Source organism: Pinus tabuliformis, chromosome 7 (genome assembly GCF_031772625.1).
Source record: "Pinus tabuliformis cultivar Carrire ecotype Pingquan chromosome 7, CPIR1, whole genome shotgun sequence".
Taxonomy (NCBI): domain Eukaryota; kingdom Viridiplantae; phylum Streptophyta; class Pinopsida; order Pinales; family Pinaceae; genus Pinus; species Pinus tabuliformis.
Window position 1 is genome coordinate 1,553,760,140 of NC_142293.1, and position 13,761 is coordinate 1,553,773,900.

Below are 13,761 nucleotides of genomic sequence, written 5' to 3' on the forward strand. Positions count from 1 at the left end.
AGCAAAACTTCCTCCCCAATGGTTCTCAAGTTACTGGAAGCATTCCAATGATCCATGGAAGCAATCATTCGCTCCAAAATATCGGAGTAGGTCTCCTAAAAGACCCTGCCTTAATGGGTACTTTTGCCCTACCGCCTGCGAGTAATCTGGTGGAAGTGGCCACAGTGGAATATGAAACCTTCTATATCTAATGGATTTGGACTCCGAGGACAGTTCTTATCTCATGTCAACCTCGTTAAAAAATGAAACAAGGAGTCATGAGGATAGTTCTTTTACTGTGTCAACCTCATTAAAAAATGAAACAATCCCCTTTCCAAATCTCAAAGGTAAGCCTTCATTCCAACCACCAAGTTGAATGCAATGAAGCTTGGGGGGCATGCACCTCGATTTACGTTATTATGCTGGGGGCATACAAACTTATCACGAGCAGTGTTACTGCAGGGTTCAAGCTAGTTAAAAAATAAACCCGCATCGAGCAGTTTTAGCACATAGTTCAAGCTCGTTAAAAAATAAACATAAGACATGAGCAAATGTTTCCACCCGCGTTTAAGCTCGTTAAAAAATGAACTATTCCCCGGTAAATAACCACCGTGAATGAAGCATTTCAGTCATTAAAGCCTTGGTCGTGTTTGCACCGTCACCTCCACTTTTCATTGGCCGATCATTCACATCCATTTGATTGTTTACCCATTTTGAGGAACAGCTGCGAAGAGTGATTTCACTAGCCGTCCTTGTGACACTGCCGTGATTGGAAAATTCCAACCCTTACCTGGAATCAACTGCTACCCTTTTTATCACTCGTTCCTCAAAAGACGAGTCTTCTTTAAGCTTTTTTCAACTGACTCGTAAAATATGAAAAGATTGTCGAGTTTTGGCCTTCCAGCTCGTTAAAGCGATCGGAAGTGCTATCCCTCTTCTAGATTTTAATCTTTTTGGACCTAAGGGATTATTGCACAAAAAGATCGAGCGCTTGTTTTGTTTGGCTCGTTAAAACTATCGAAAATTCATCCCTTCTGTATTGTTTTATACTTTTTCGGACTTAAGGGATTAGATGAAGAAAAAGGAATTTCGGAGTTACCTTTACGTACCTTTTCAGACTCTCTAAAAATGAAAAGGACCGAGTTATCTTTGTCGTTAGACTCGTTAAAAAGATTAATAGCGACAAACTTGTCTTTAGACGAGAACGAGTTTCACTATCGCTAGGCTCGTTAAAACATAGCGATGGGTTTGCTCGAAGGGAAAATTATAGAACAAGCATATGTTATCCTCCTCAAGCTTGACAAAAATAAAGAGGTACTGGTCAGCAATGACTGGGGAAAAATTGGGAAGAAAACTCAAAGAATCTTTATTTGTAGCAAGTCGCTCTTGAACATGACACTTCCACTCCATGCCTGAGTCGGGTGGGTTGTTTCATTCACCGGTCACATCACCATGGTCACGCCATACCATCCACATTTGGGGTAAATGCTACCAATCCATCACATAAGTGTCGCCGACATGTTCAAGAGAAGTCATCCAGAGAAGTCACCTGTGTCCCATCCACTACCATACATTATACTTCATTCTTTCATGACAGCCAGCCTGAACCGTATATCATCAGATTGTTTTCACCTCCATCAAAATCATTTGCTCCGTTTCGTGTCATTGATGTGGGATTCATTAAGGCCCTCCTTTGACGGATCGCTTCTTGTCGACATCAGCTCATTATCCAAGAAGTTGATCTAGGAACACCCCATTCAGTACTTTGAAGCTTGCATGCCTCAATGGCAAGTTTCTCACTTCCAGGGACAGGTATACATCAATGACCTTCGACCGAAAGATTTTGCGTGGTGTTCGACGAAAAGTCCTTTATTCACACCACGTCAATTGTACTGCAGTACCTTGAGGGTCATTATCATTATCGGTGATTCCTCTCGCGCTTGTTAACAGTTTACATCATTGACTGGTAATCAAGTGATGTCTTTCCATGTTCGACTCCAAAACATTTCTCACATGGATTGACTTGTACTTCGAGTGAAGATCGGACGATATTGAAGACCCCGGATCTAGTTTCATCCATCCGGGCTGCGATATATATTCAGGAAAATAAAGACATTGAAATGTACAACATTGCAGCACAAATAATCATCCTACCAAAAGGATGATGGCTCTATCAGAATCATCAGTCTACCATCAGACAGTTGTCTGTCCTATTTACATGAAAATGAATTTATAAAGCTGAGCATGGGAATGCCCGCCTCAGCTAGGTCATGAAAATAGTATGAAGATAATGTATTGTATTGTATCTTATTACAGGTCTCCTCCCAGCATTGAAAGAACTTCGGATCCTCCTAATAAAGCATTTCACCCGATAAACGGCCTCATACTTTAGGGGGCAACTGTTATAGACATTTTTGTGGCTTACAGCTCTAAGCATGAAATGTCCATAAACCAAGGGCTCCTAAGTCCCTAAAAGTGTTGTTCTAACTCCTAAAGGAACAAGGTCAACAAATTACAGCTTCTCCCAGAAGTTCTCCAACAGAAACTACTCAAAATTGGTCAAAACTGGATCAGCGCACTTGCTCCATGGCCAGGGTGCTATGCAGCGTACCTTGTACACACGGGAAGTGCGTTTCAGTGCACCTAAATACACTGTGAGGGTGCGATGGACGGGAAAATACAAGTGGCGAAGACAGTTTGCGAGGTGGATGATCATGGAATCTTCCAGAAACTTCTCATGGGACACTTGCCTCTCAAAATCGCCCAAGGATGAGTAAGAGATCAATGAGATCTCCAAGTGGCATCAAGAACTATCAGAGAGAAGGCACTAATCAAAAACCCAGAGCTGACTCACATCTCTGCAAATATCTATATATAGATCTCTCATCCCAGAGATCCAGAGGTTGGAGGCTGGAATTTTGTACATTGCAGAGAATTGCTGTTGGTTTTGAGATAGAGATCAGAGTATTGGGTGATTTATGCTTTGTTGGAGGTGAAGAGGGGATTCCTTTGCTGGGGGGTTGATGCTGGATCAGGAATCATCTGTTGTAACTCCTCCTGGACCTTCTTGTTATATCAATAAAACTATTTGAGTTTCTCCTACATGCTTGTGTATCAATGATGTTTTGTTATATTTGCATGTTTAGCTTAAATCTGATCCTAAGCTATTTATGAATATAAATCCATGTCTTTGTGTAGTTTTCTTCTTCTGTGATCTTGTAGGAACTTGGTGAAGCTGGGAAAGTAAGGAAGCAGGTAGCTGGAAGCTGTCAAAGAGGAGAGAGATTGGATCAAAGGACTAGCGCAAGACACAGGTTGGTTCATCCTATTCCTCTTCGTTTATAGTTCATAAAGAAGAATACGAAAGTAGTTTTCTCTGTTTGTTTCTAAGGTATTGTCACACCTTAGTGGGATAGGGGCGTTCTAAGTAGACACTTTTCCCGTTAACAATAATGCATATTGTTCATTGTTTCGTTCATCATTCATATAGTATGCTAAGCTCCATGAACATCCATGTCGAAGTCTAGACCTATTATCTATCTATCCATACACTCCTAGAGTATGAATTCAACCTATCTTACTTTCATAAGCTTTCCATACTTTCCAACACCATGATACCCTGCCTCTATCCAGAAAAGAAAAGAAGAAAAATAATAGAAAAATAATAAAAAATAATAAAGAGGTTTGGTTGTGAAAATCCAGGTTTCTGGCACAGTACAAACTTCAACTCATACTGGAAAACCAAGTTACTTGGCTAGTATGAATTCTAAAAAAATGGTTCTATTTCATTTGATTATGATTTTCAAGTTTTTACTGAATATTTTCTTCTTTGCAAAATAAATTTGAAGACTTGAGGACAAGTCTAAGAATAAGCAAGGGGGAGAGGGAAACAAAAGCATCAGTGATTTGATTTCCTTTCCATCTCAAACCTTTTATTCTTATCAAATATTCAACTTCAAGTTACTTCAAATTCTACTTCAACTACAAGCTACTTCAACTTCAAGCGGAACTTCATGAACAATTACAGAAGGGACCTGAAGTAGCCACAAGACTCCATAAGGAATAGCATAAGGGATCTGAAGCAACCACAACATTTCATAAAGAGTTACAAAAGGGACCTGTGAAAAGAAATTACTTCAATTTACTTCAAATTCAAGCTATTCAATTTCTGAGGGACCTGAACATGACTACAAAAGTACCTGAAGCAATTAACAGAGGGACCTGAAGTTTAGATTTAATCAAAGGGATGTGAAGCAGATTTCATCTCAAAGATAACAAGAGAGCTACTTCATTTTAAAGGCAACAAAGAAGCTACTTTTTCGTCAAGTTCTGTGAGATAAATTTTCTTTTAATGCTTTTGATTTTGAAAGAAATTCGTAAATTAGAAGATTAGCTAGTCTTGGTAAAAAAATAGGTAAAGCCTTGTATCATAGATCCTCCAAGCAATATTTTTCACCTTCTATAAACCCTGCATACAACCATTCATTTCCTTTCATTCATTTCACCATTCATCTCCCTTCAAAATCAAAGAGCAGGTGTCCTTTCCTACAAAAACAAGTCAACATGATTGAAAAGGAAGAAAAGTAAAATCTTCTCTGCAAAAACAGTGAGAAATGGGGTTACTATCAAAATCAAAGTAAGCTATAAATTAGACTAAGGATAGGACAGACTTATATTGAAAGGAAAAAAAGCTACAATAATTTGATTACCAAAGGGAGAAGCATCAGCTATGAAATCAAAGAAAATTAAAGAGACTTGAAAGGCTATACTTATAAAGACTTGTGCATTCAACTATTTGTAAAATCATATATCTATAATTATTTAAGAAATTAAATATTCCAATTCCTAAAAAAGTTTGTGCCATCAAATTTATACAACCCTGTACAAGCTATGGTGCATAAATAATTGGAAAATGATGAATGAAAAAGGGGATATAAACCATTTTAATCTATAGAGATGGATGTATAATAGGCTGAAATTATAAAATTTGACCCTATAGTACAAAGCATGGAGTAATAAGTCAGTCTTAGGTACAGGAATTCAATTGAGGAGAAATAAGTAATAATTGAAGGAAGCTGGAATTCAATTGAGGAGAAATAAGGAATAATTGAAGGACGCTGTAACTTCAAGTGATACCAATTTGAAATTCCACTCTGCATTTCTCATTTTGAGCAGACAGAAGGGTCTCAGGAACTCTAGAAGCCAAATTTCTTGATTTTGAAGCAGATAGAAGAGCTATGGAAGCCACAAGAAATCAAGAAAATTGGGAATGGGGTGAGAATGAAACCAAAATTCCATTTGAAAATCGGTTTTGTAATCATTTTTTTTCATTTTTCAAATGAGGAATTAAAAATTAAAATCAAGAAGAAAATGAAGCAGAGGTTGACAAGTTGAATTCATGGAGTAAAATTCCGCCAACACGTCAACAATTAACTCTTAGTAAAATTGATAAGTACTTGTAAACCACGAAAAATATGGTGATTGAAGCTCGAAAATCCCAAATTTTTAAATGGTTATTAATATAACCCTAAAAATTGCAACGTATCAGTTATAAAAAGAAGTCAGCGTTGAGTCAGATAAGAAGGGGAAAGCTATCAAATTCCTGTGCAGTCGAAGATAAGAAGGAATCGCGCCAACTCTAGTGGAAGTAAAAGTTAAGACCTAGAAATCTATGTGTCATTAAAAATTGACAGAAAATGATTCAAATCGAGATTTTCTACCACCACTGGTCAAAATCAATTTATGGGTTGAAAGTTTTTGATGCCAGTGATTTGTATCAAATCAAAATTTCTTTCACCATTTGGAAAATTCGATTTAAGGGTTAAAAATTGACACAAGAAAATACTAGTGATTTGTGCCAAATCAAAATTTTTGTCAAACATGAAAAACTTAGCTGCAGATTTTTTTTGAAGTGTGCGGGAATTTTATTGAATGATTATCTAGGACCAATATAGGAGAAACAGGACTTGGATTGACGAGATGAAGCTTTTGAGTGTTTCATAAATGTAATTCTTAGAGAATGTTTTTCTGGTGACGGAGAAATCTGTAAAGAGGCATCAAAGTGCACAAAGATATTTAGAGAGTGTAATTAGTAATAAAAAGAAAACTTTTAAACGAAGGCCTTTGCTGTTGGAGAAATAAATGTATCCATTTCTTAAGAAAGGAATTACGTTGTGCAAGAATACTCCCCAAGAAAAACATTTTGAAAATATGTTTGTCAGGTGCTAAAGTTGTTTATTCAACTGTATTATATTTTGGGAAGAACTACATGAACTTGGCAGCACCATTTGACTATTTGACTATTGATGAGGTGACCCAACTCAAAGAGGCTGAATCTACAATTACACTCCAAATTAAAGATGTAACACATGCATTTCTGATAGGAGATCCAAAGCAGCTACGAGCAATAGTAATTAGTAAGTTTGTAGAGAAAATGAAATATGGAAGTGCCAGAAAGAGGAAGAAGAGAAGGTAAAATTGAAAAAAAATTGTTCAGAGTTCATCTCCAGATTTTGATTTTAAGAAATAGAAAAATTTTGATTTCTAAAAAAAACAGAGAGGTAATGTAAATTCTTATTCCTAGAAATATGATGATGATCTTGAAAGTCTAAGGAAAAGGAGGTTGACTTTTATTTTCCATATTTCGACTTTTTAGGAGGATTATGGGACTGAGTATAATTGTGATCGCCATGTAGGTTAATTTTCATTTCTATTTCCAAGAATCGATTTCTCAAAAGGAAGTGAATGAATGAGTGATTTCGTTACATCCAGTGTTAATAAGTACATCTCCAGTATTTTGATTTCTCCAGATGAGAAAATCTTCTCCAACATTCGATTTTTGAGGAGACAGAGAAGATTGCTCATTTCCAGAATTTGATTTCTGAGAAAGGTATTAAAAAAATCAATTTCTAAGAAGGTATTTTTCCATAAATTGATTTTTGAGGAAGATTATTATTAAAAAAAATTGATTTTTTTTCAAGGTGTTGAAATAAAGCCTTCTCTCCACAACAGGAAAAACAGACTGGTAGTTGGTAGAAAAAAATGCCAGAAGTCTGTAAGAATGATTATATATTTTTTTTTTCCAGAAGTCGATTTTTGCGCAAAAACTTTTATACCTTGAAAAGTAATGGCCAACCCCCCTCGGCCAGCACATCGAAAGCCATGTGCGTATCACATGAATGCTCAAAATTGGGTTTCTTGGTTTCTGTGGACGTCTAGGATGGATCAAGATGGTCGTACGGTTTGCCATGCGAATCCTCAAACACTAAATCGCCCGATCCAAGTTCCCCCTTCTCAATTGTGGTGTGACTTATACTCAGAGCAATGCACAATGAATAGAAAGGCATTCGAACAGTTGTGGGATTTGGGATGAAATATGTTGCTTACGCTATCATGGAGGCCTCAGATTGTGGCTCTCAGAACATCTTTGGCATCCTCTATGTCACACTGTAATAGTGTCATCATGGAAAAGAGGGAGCAATTAGTAGCTGGGTTTTCAACACAAATCGCTCAGGTCACCTCTTCAACGCATCTCCGCCCCAACCTTCCACTGGTAAGGAAATACTTGTAATGAATATGTGATTTACCTTGCTCACCTATTTTATATGAATTCACATTGCTCTTGAACTTTGTTTTGTTTGTTTTTCATTTATTTCCAAATGACCGAAATCGCACCTAGTTTTATTGATATGGATAATTCATTTTCGGGCATGTTTACTTCGTGTAGTTTTACGGTTAAAACATTATTCTCTGTTATCTCACTAAATACGACCCTAACAGAGTTTGTATAATGATACAAGGTTATCATACTTATTTTTAACTCTCATGCATAATTTGGTTGTTCTGAACATGGTTCCATTTATAGATTTGGGGATTTATCATGGAGAGAAAATCATTACTTGGGGTGCATACAGGTACTCTCGAGTTCACTATTCAGAGTGCTCTTGTGTATATTTTAGCTACACCTAATATTGTAGGACTACTATCCGCAACCACTCATGGCTTGGTGCAATATTCCAGGAAGGACAAAGTCTTTAAATAAGGTCCCATCTTACTTAGGTAACATGTGCGGTTTCTAGGAGTTTCTTTTGCTTTCCCTATAATTTATATTTCCCTTTTTTCTCATGCAATATTTTAGCTATCAAATTCGTTATTGCAGGTAATGTTAATCTATGTATGCACATCCTTTTCTATTCAAATTCAACCACAGATAAACACAGTCTTCGACCTGCTAACCTTTTGTTGTTCCCTCAGGTTGGCTATGCATACATCTGCTTCTTGAAGTGGTCATGCGAGCGTAGGCAGAATAATTTCTTTTTGCATCTGTTTACTTCTGAGTTTAAGTTCCATGTTGGCACATATACCCACAGGACTAGGAGAGAAACTTTCTATTGTTGGAAAATTTGTTATGTTTTAGCATATTAATAAATTTGGGCAAGGGATGAAACTTATCCCCTATGTTTATGTGCGAAACACTTTTCATATATTTCTAAGTTTTGTAAGTTCATAAGAGATTTTTATCTCAATTTCCTTCTGAGTACAATGTATATTTTGTTTAACGATAATATGAAATCCGTCTCTGGGATAGACGTTTTTCATTTTCATTCTTGCTTTCTCAACGTTCAGTTTGGTCTCATAACTGTTCACTGTATTTTCTTATAGTTGGTATGTTTTCACCTATGTTCTAGCTTCAATTGGTGTATGACATTGCTGCAAAAATAAACAGCATCAATTTAATATTTTTCTTTATCTTTATTCATTACGCCGTAAGGCGTTCCCTCTGAAATGAACTTCCCTTGTTGTCTATCTGTCACCCTTAAATACCGTTAGATTATATGTTAGACGATTGAGAAAGGTTGAACCGTTGGATCACATGTCACCGGAAGTCAGAGAACCAGGGTTCATGTCACCGGAAGTCGGAGAACCAGTAGACGAAAATGGCGATATGAAGGTCACCGACCTTAGCCTCAGTGCGCTGTGAGAACAGTTCATACCGGAGGACCTTCTCCACACTGCGTGCGGTGCGCTGTCATACGTTTCACCGCAGGTGATTACCCAGAAGGGATACGACGCAGCCAAGGCCAACATCTGGCCCTGCAGAGTTCGTGCTCCTGGCGGGCTACCTGCCTTTCCAGATGCGAATCTGATAGTGATGTATTAGAAGATCTGAAGGGGGATTTCAAATGCCCGACCTGGTTTTCCTCTGAAGTATAATTTTGGTGCTCATCATATTTGAGTGCTATTTCACTGGTGTTATTGCGAGATCCTTGGATTTCTATTATTTCGTGCAACAGGTATATATTCATTATACCTGCTAATCATTTTCAAGAAGTGATTCTGAACATCAAATTCCTTTTCTGCTTCAGTATTCTTTCTCGTAGTGTATGTTAATGGAAATCAATTGCTTGTAAATGCAGTGGCCTGGTTCATACTGTGATACGCGTAGAGGATGCTGTTACCCTCGCACAGGAAAGCCTGCTTCTGACTTTTCCATTCATGGTCTCTGGCCCAATTATAGCGACGGGAAATGTCCACAGTTCTGTGATTCTTCCAGAGAATTCGATTACTCAAAGGTGCTGCTCACTCTATACTTTTCCATGCGTGGTAATAAAATATAATGTTTGACTTATATGATCATGGCCAGATTTTATGTATTGTGAGAGAATTTGCAGATTTCAGATCTGAAGGAAGAGCTGAACAAATATTGGGATTCTTTAAGCTGTCCTAGCAGTGATGGACACAAATTCTGGGGGCACGAATGGGAGAAGCATGGCACTTTCTCTCTCAATCTTGATGAACATTCATACTTTGAGTCAGTTCTTTCCTTGAGAGAAAATATGGACATTCTCGGGGTGCTTAAAGAAGGAGGTGATCAGATACCACGATACCGCTACCAAATTAATTCTTTCATACAAAATTAGTATCTAGATTTGTAATAGTAATTGGTAGTTTGTTTGCAGGTATTAAACCCGACGGAAGAGAATACAGTTTGAGGAATATCAAAGAAGCCATTAGAGAAAGTGCTGGACAACTGCCAAGAATCGAATGCAACAGAAGCGAGGAGGGAGAGCATCAACTATATCAGTTGTATGTATGTGTTGATAAATGGGACGCTTTCACTGTTATCGAATGCCCCTTTTACCCACACAGCAATTGCCCTTCCATGCTTGTATTTCCTCCTTTCTGGGACAACAATCACAAGATCCTAGAAGCTTTCACAAGCAAAAGTAATACTAATGGAACAGAGGATCATTAGCTCTCCACAGTGAGCATTTCTTTCATCTGTCAAATTTTTAGGGCCAAGGGTTTGTTCAGTCAGGTCGGCCCCTTGATTCCTCAAAGCTGTCATTGAGAAGAATTGAACAAAGAAGCGGTCCATCACACTGATTATGGAAACAGAGTCTAGGAGGTGTCTAGGCCATGGTAGGGTATGACATGGTTGTTTTGACAACCTGTTTGTTGTTTCAGCCTTCCAATTTGAGCTATTTTCTGAAGTGATCGGAGACAGGACGAGTAAGGTTAGGGTTTTATTCTGTGGGTTTCTTTACAAACAAGGGCAATATTTTATACATTTAGACGATAATGCACTGCTTTAGAGCTTGCTTCAAGGAATTGCAGAAACTCGTGTTTGTATTGGTCATAGTTTACTATACTGGTCATAGTTTATGTATAATTAAATTCCAGAATCGAATTGTGAAAGGATTTCACAGAGAAACCAGATTATTTTGATCTTGTTTAAAGAAGTTTTTTATTTTTTCAATTTTTTCCTTCCAATACTTTTTAAGTCACTCAAGGCTAAAGTGGTTTTTGATTTTTTATTTTTTCCAACCTTCTGCTCAGACCTATCTTTTCTTGAGCATTTAAGAAAAATATAAATTCAATATGGATGTTGGGAAGACAAAGGAGCAGGAGACAACAGAGACTGGCAAAGACAATGTTCTTGGAAAAAGAAAAGATGATTCAATGAAGGAAGAAAGAGATATGCCATCCAAGAAACGCCACAAGTTACATAAAGGAGATTCATAAGAAATGTTTTTTAACATGCTGGAATTAAATATTACGTAGGGTTGAATTTCAAAAATTTTGATGTGATTCATAAGAAATGTTTTTGAAACCCTTTTCTTCATTCTTCAGGAGGCGTTAAGGTACGAGAGTAAATCCTCACAGTTTTGGATGACTAAGTGGTGCCATTAATGTGGTTTAATGATCTATGAGACTAAAGGGTTTTAACAATGTTGGATAGTGAATTCTGGATGGTTATATAGTTTTTTAACCGATCTTATGGGATTTTTGGGGTAATTTCAGGGTCCGGGGGTTCATCGCTTTCGAGCTTCTTTCTATGAATGGAGTGGCTTTATTTGCATGTGAATGCCGTTTTGGGAAGTGGGATTTATGTTGTTATCATGGGTTTTTGGTTTTCTTGTTTTCAGAACAGTTTGGGTTGTGTGGCCCACCAAGAGCTTTGTTTGCAGTAGTCTTTTTTGCTGGCTCCCTTAGAGCTTTTGAAGACTTATTCCTTCATTCCTACCAATCTGAGGAAGCTGCTGCTTGTTTTTTAAGTTATGGATGATAATTTTTTTTTCCATAAGTTTTGAGAATGCTGCCCAACAATTTATATTGATTTGGGCACATATGTGCCAAATGGTTTCCTACCTGTGAAAAAGTGTTGAAGCTCATGGTCCAAAGTTTTATGTAAGTCCTAATCATCTTGCCATCCAACAACCCCCTTTCAAACACTCTATCTCATTCTTTATCTCTAGGGTTCAGAGGAAAAACCAATATTAAGTGCCCTCTCAAGATAGTTGAATAAGCCATTTTGCACTTTCTAGTTTTGTTTATTCCATTTGCACATAGTCCCAAGTTTCAACCAATGGCTAAATGCCCATGAATAAATAGATCAAATCTGGACTTCGAAGATTGTCAGTAGGATATGTAAGACTGTAAGTGGCTATGGCTTTAATACAATCACCGGGGCTTTGTGCACATGAAGGCCCAATGCTTTTAGGTGCCGAGATAGCTTCCTTTTTTCTTCAGAGACCACCAGGTATTCTATTTAAGAGGCCCCTGTGTTGGTTGTGGCCCTTCTAGCAACCATTTCAATTAATTGTTATTTTTCACTAAAAATTTAAATATGAAAAATGCATCAATTTCTTCGTCAACACTTTCATTTTCCTATTGACATCTGTCCAACATCCCTCGATCATATATTCATGCACGTATTTGTATTCAAAATGGCAGCATATTGCAAAATATAGAAATAACTAAAAATAGTTGCAGAAAATCTATTGCATAGACAGCCAGAGAAACCGGGCTTGCCAAAGTCATTGTTGAATATGGTTGGCATCTGTGCGCACCAGGGTCCTATAATAAATCCCAATTGATCAAAACATGCCGTGTGGGAATTCATGGGGTTTTCTATTAACTTTCGGCAGATTTCTTCTGGCCCATGTCAATGGATTGCTTATATAAATTCATTCGTTGAAACCCTTTTCTTCATTCTTCAGGAGACGTTAAGGTACGAGAGTAAATCCTCATAGTTTTGGATGACTAAGTGGTGCCATTAATGTGGTTTAATGATCTATGAGACTAAAGGGTTTTAACAGTTGTTGGATAGTGAATTCTGGATGGTTATATAGTTTTTTAACCGATCTTATGGGCTTTTTGGTGTAATTTCAGGGTCTTGGGGTTCATCGCTTTCGAGGTTCTTTCTATGAATGGAGTGGCTTTATTTTCATGTGAATACCGTTTTGGGCAGTGGGATTTATGTTGTTATCATGGGTTTTTGGTTTTCTTGTTTTGTAATTGAATTCTGTTTTGTGCTTGGCAGATTGATTGGGGTTATCATATATTGTGAATTCTGGCAGAGGAGAATTGTCTGGCTAACATTAAGTACCGAGAGAAAATTGTTGGGAAAGCAACATCTCAAATGGGGAGGTTATATTTGGTTCAGTTAAGCGGGCGGATTTACTGCTGCCGATCATGCCATAGCCATCTTGCAAATATTGATCAGATCCTGTCCAAGGTAGGTGCCGTGATCGTTTTTGTTGCAGTGTGAGTGGGATGCTTTTTAGCTTGGTTTTCAGTTTTTGCTAGAGTTTTATGGTAGAGCAATGCCGGGCCTATCTGAAGTGCATGCTTGTGCTTTTGCTCCAGATTTTTATTGCCTACAACGTGCTGTGAGGAAGTAGTCCCATACATTATTCGGATTACCTATTTTGTGGTTTGTTGAAAAAGGACAGTAAAGAATGTTTGATACACAACACAATTTCACAATCAAATTTATGTCAAAACAGGGCATTATTGGTTCACTGATGATGTTGAGTTGTTGTGCCATCCACAAAAGGTCCATTATCACCGTGGTAGATGGCATGCGTTTGAAAACGATGAGGTTGGTTGCAAGTCATGGGTGATTATAGCGGAATATATCTCTGGTGATTATGGGTGATTGATCACAAGGAAGTGCACTCCTTTTTGTGCAGTTCCTGAAGCATGTTTCTTGAATCAGTTCCAAAAAGAGTGCAAAATTATGTTAATATTCAATGCTCAGCTGAGTTGAAATTGGAGACTTGAGCTTTTGATGTTCCACATTATTCTGTCAAATGGCTATTTTCATCTACTTCCACCACAAATGAGTGATGACGAAACCAACATGTAAATGCAAGGCTGGCATGGATTCGGAGGCAAGACAAGTTAGACTATAGTCCACGGGACTATCGATAAACTGCTCTTGGTGAACAAGTCAAAATTTGACCAGCTTTCAAACTATTTATTTATTTATTTTCA

The 13,761-nt window shown here is 37.5% G+C and overlaps 1 protein-coding gene across 1 annotated transcript in view; it reads left to right on the forward strand.

The window, feature by feature from the left end:
• The window catches only part of LOC149253866 (extracellular ribonuclease LE-like), a 38,625-nt gene extending 25,077 nt beyond the window's left edge, over positions 1–13,548 (forward strand). The window contains exons 3-7 of the mRNA XM_089454609.1: positions 9,216–9,272; positions 9,396–9,551; positions 9,651–9,846; positions 9,939–10,496; positions 12,806–13,548. Of these exons, the coding sequence (XP_089310735.1) occupies positions 9,216–9,272; positions 9,396–9,551; positions 9,651–9,846; positions 9,939–10,234 (705 nt within the window). The 3' untranslated portion in view covers positions 10,235–10,496; positions 12,806–13,548. The remainder of the gene's footprint in view (positions 1–9,215; positions 9,273–9,395; positions 9,552–9,650; positions 9,847–9,938; positions 10,497–12,805) is intronic.
• Positions 13,549–13,761: the final 213 nt, after the last annotated feature.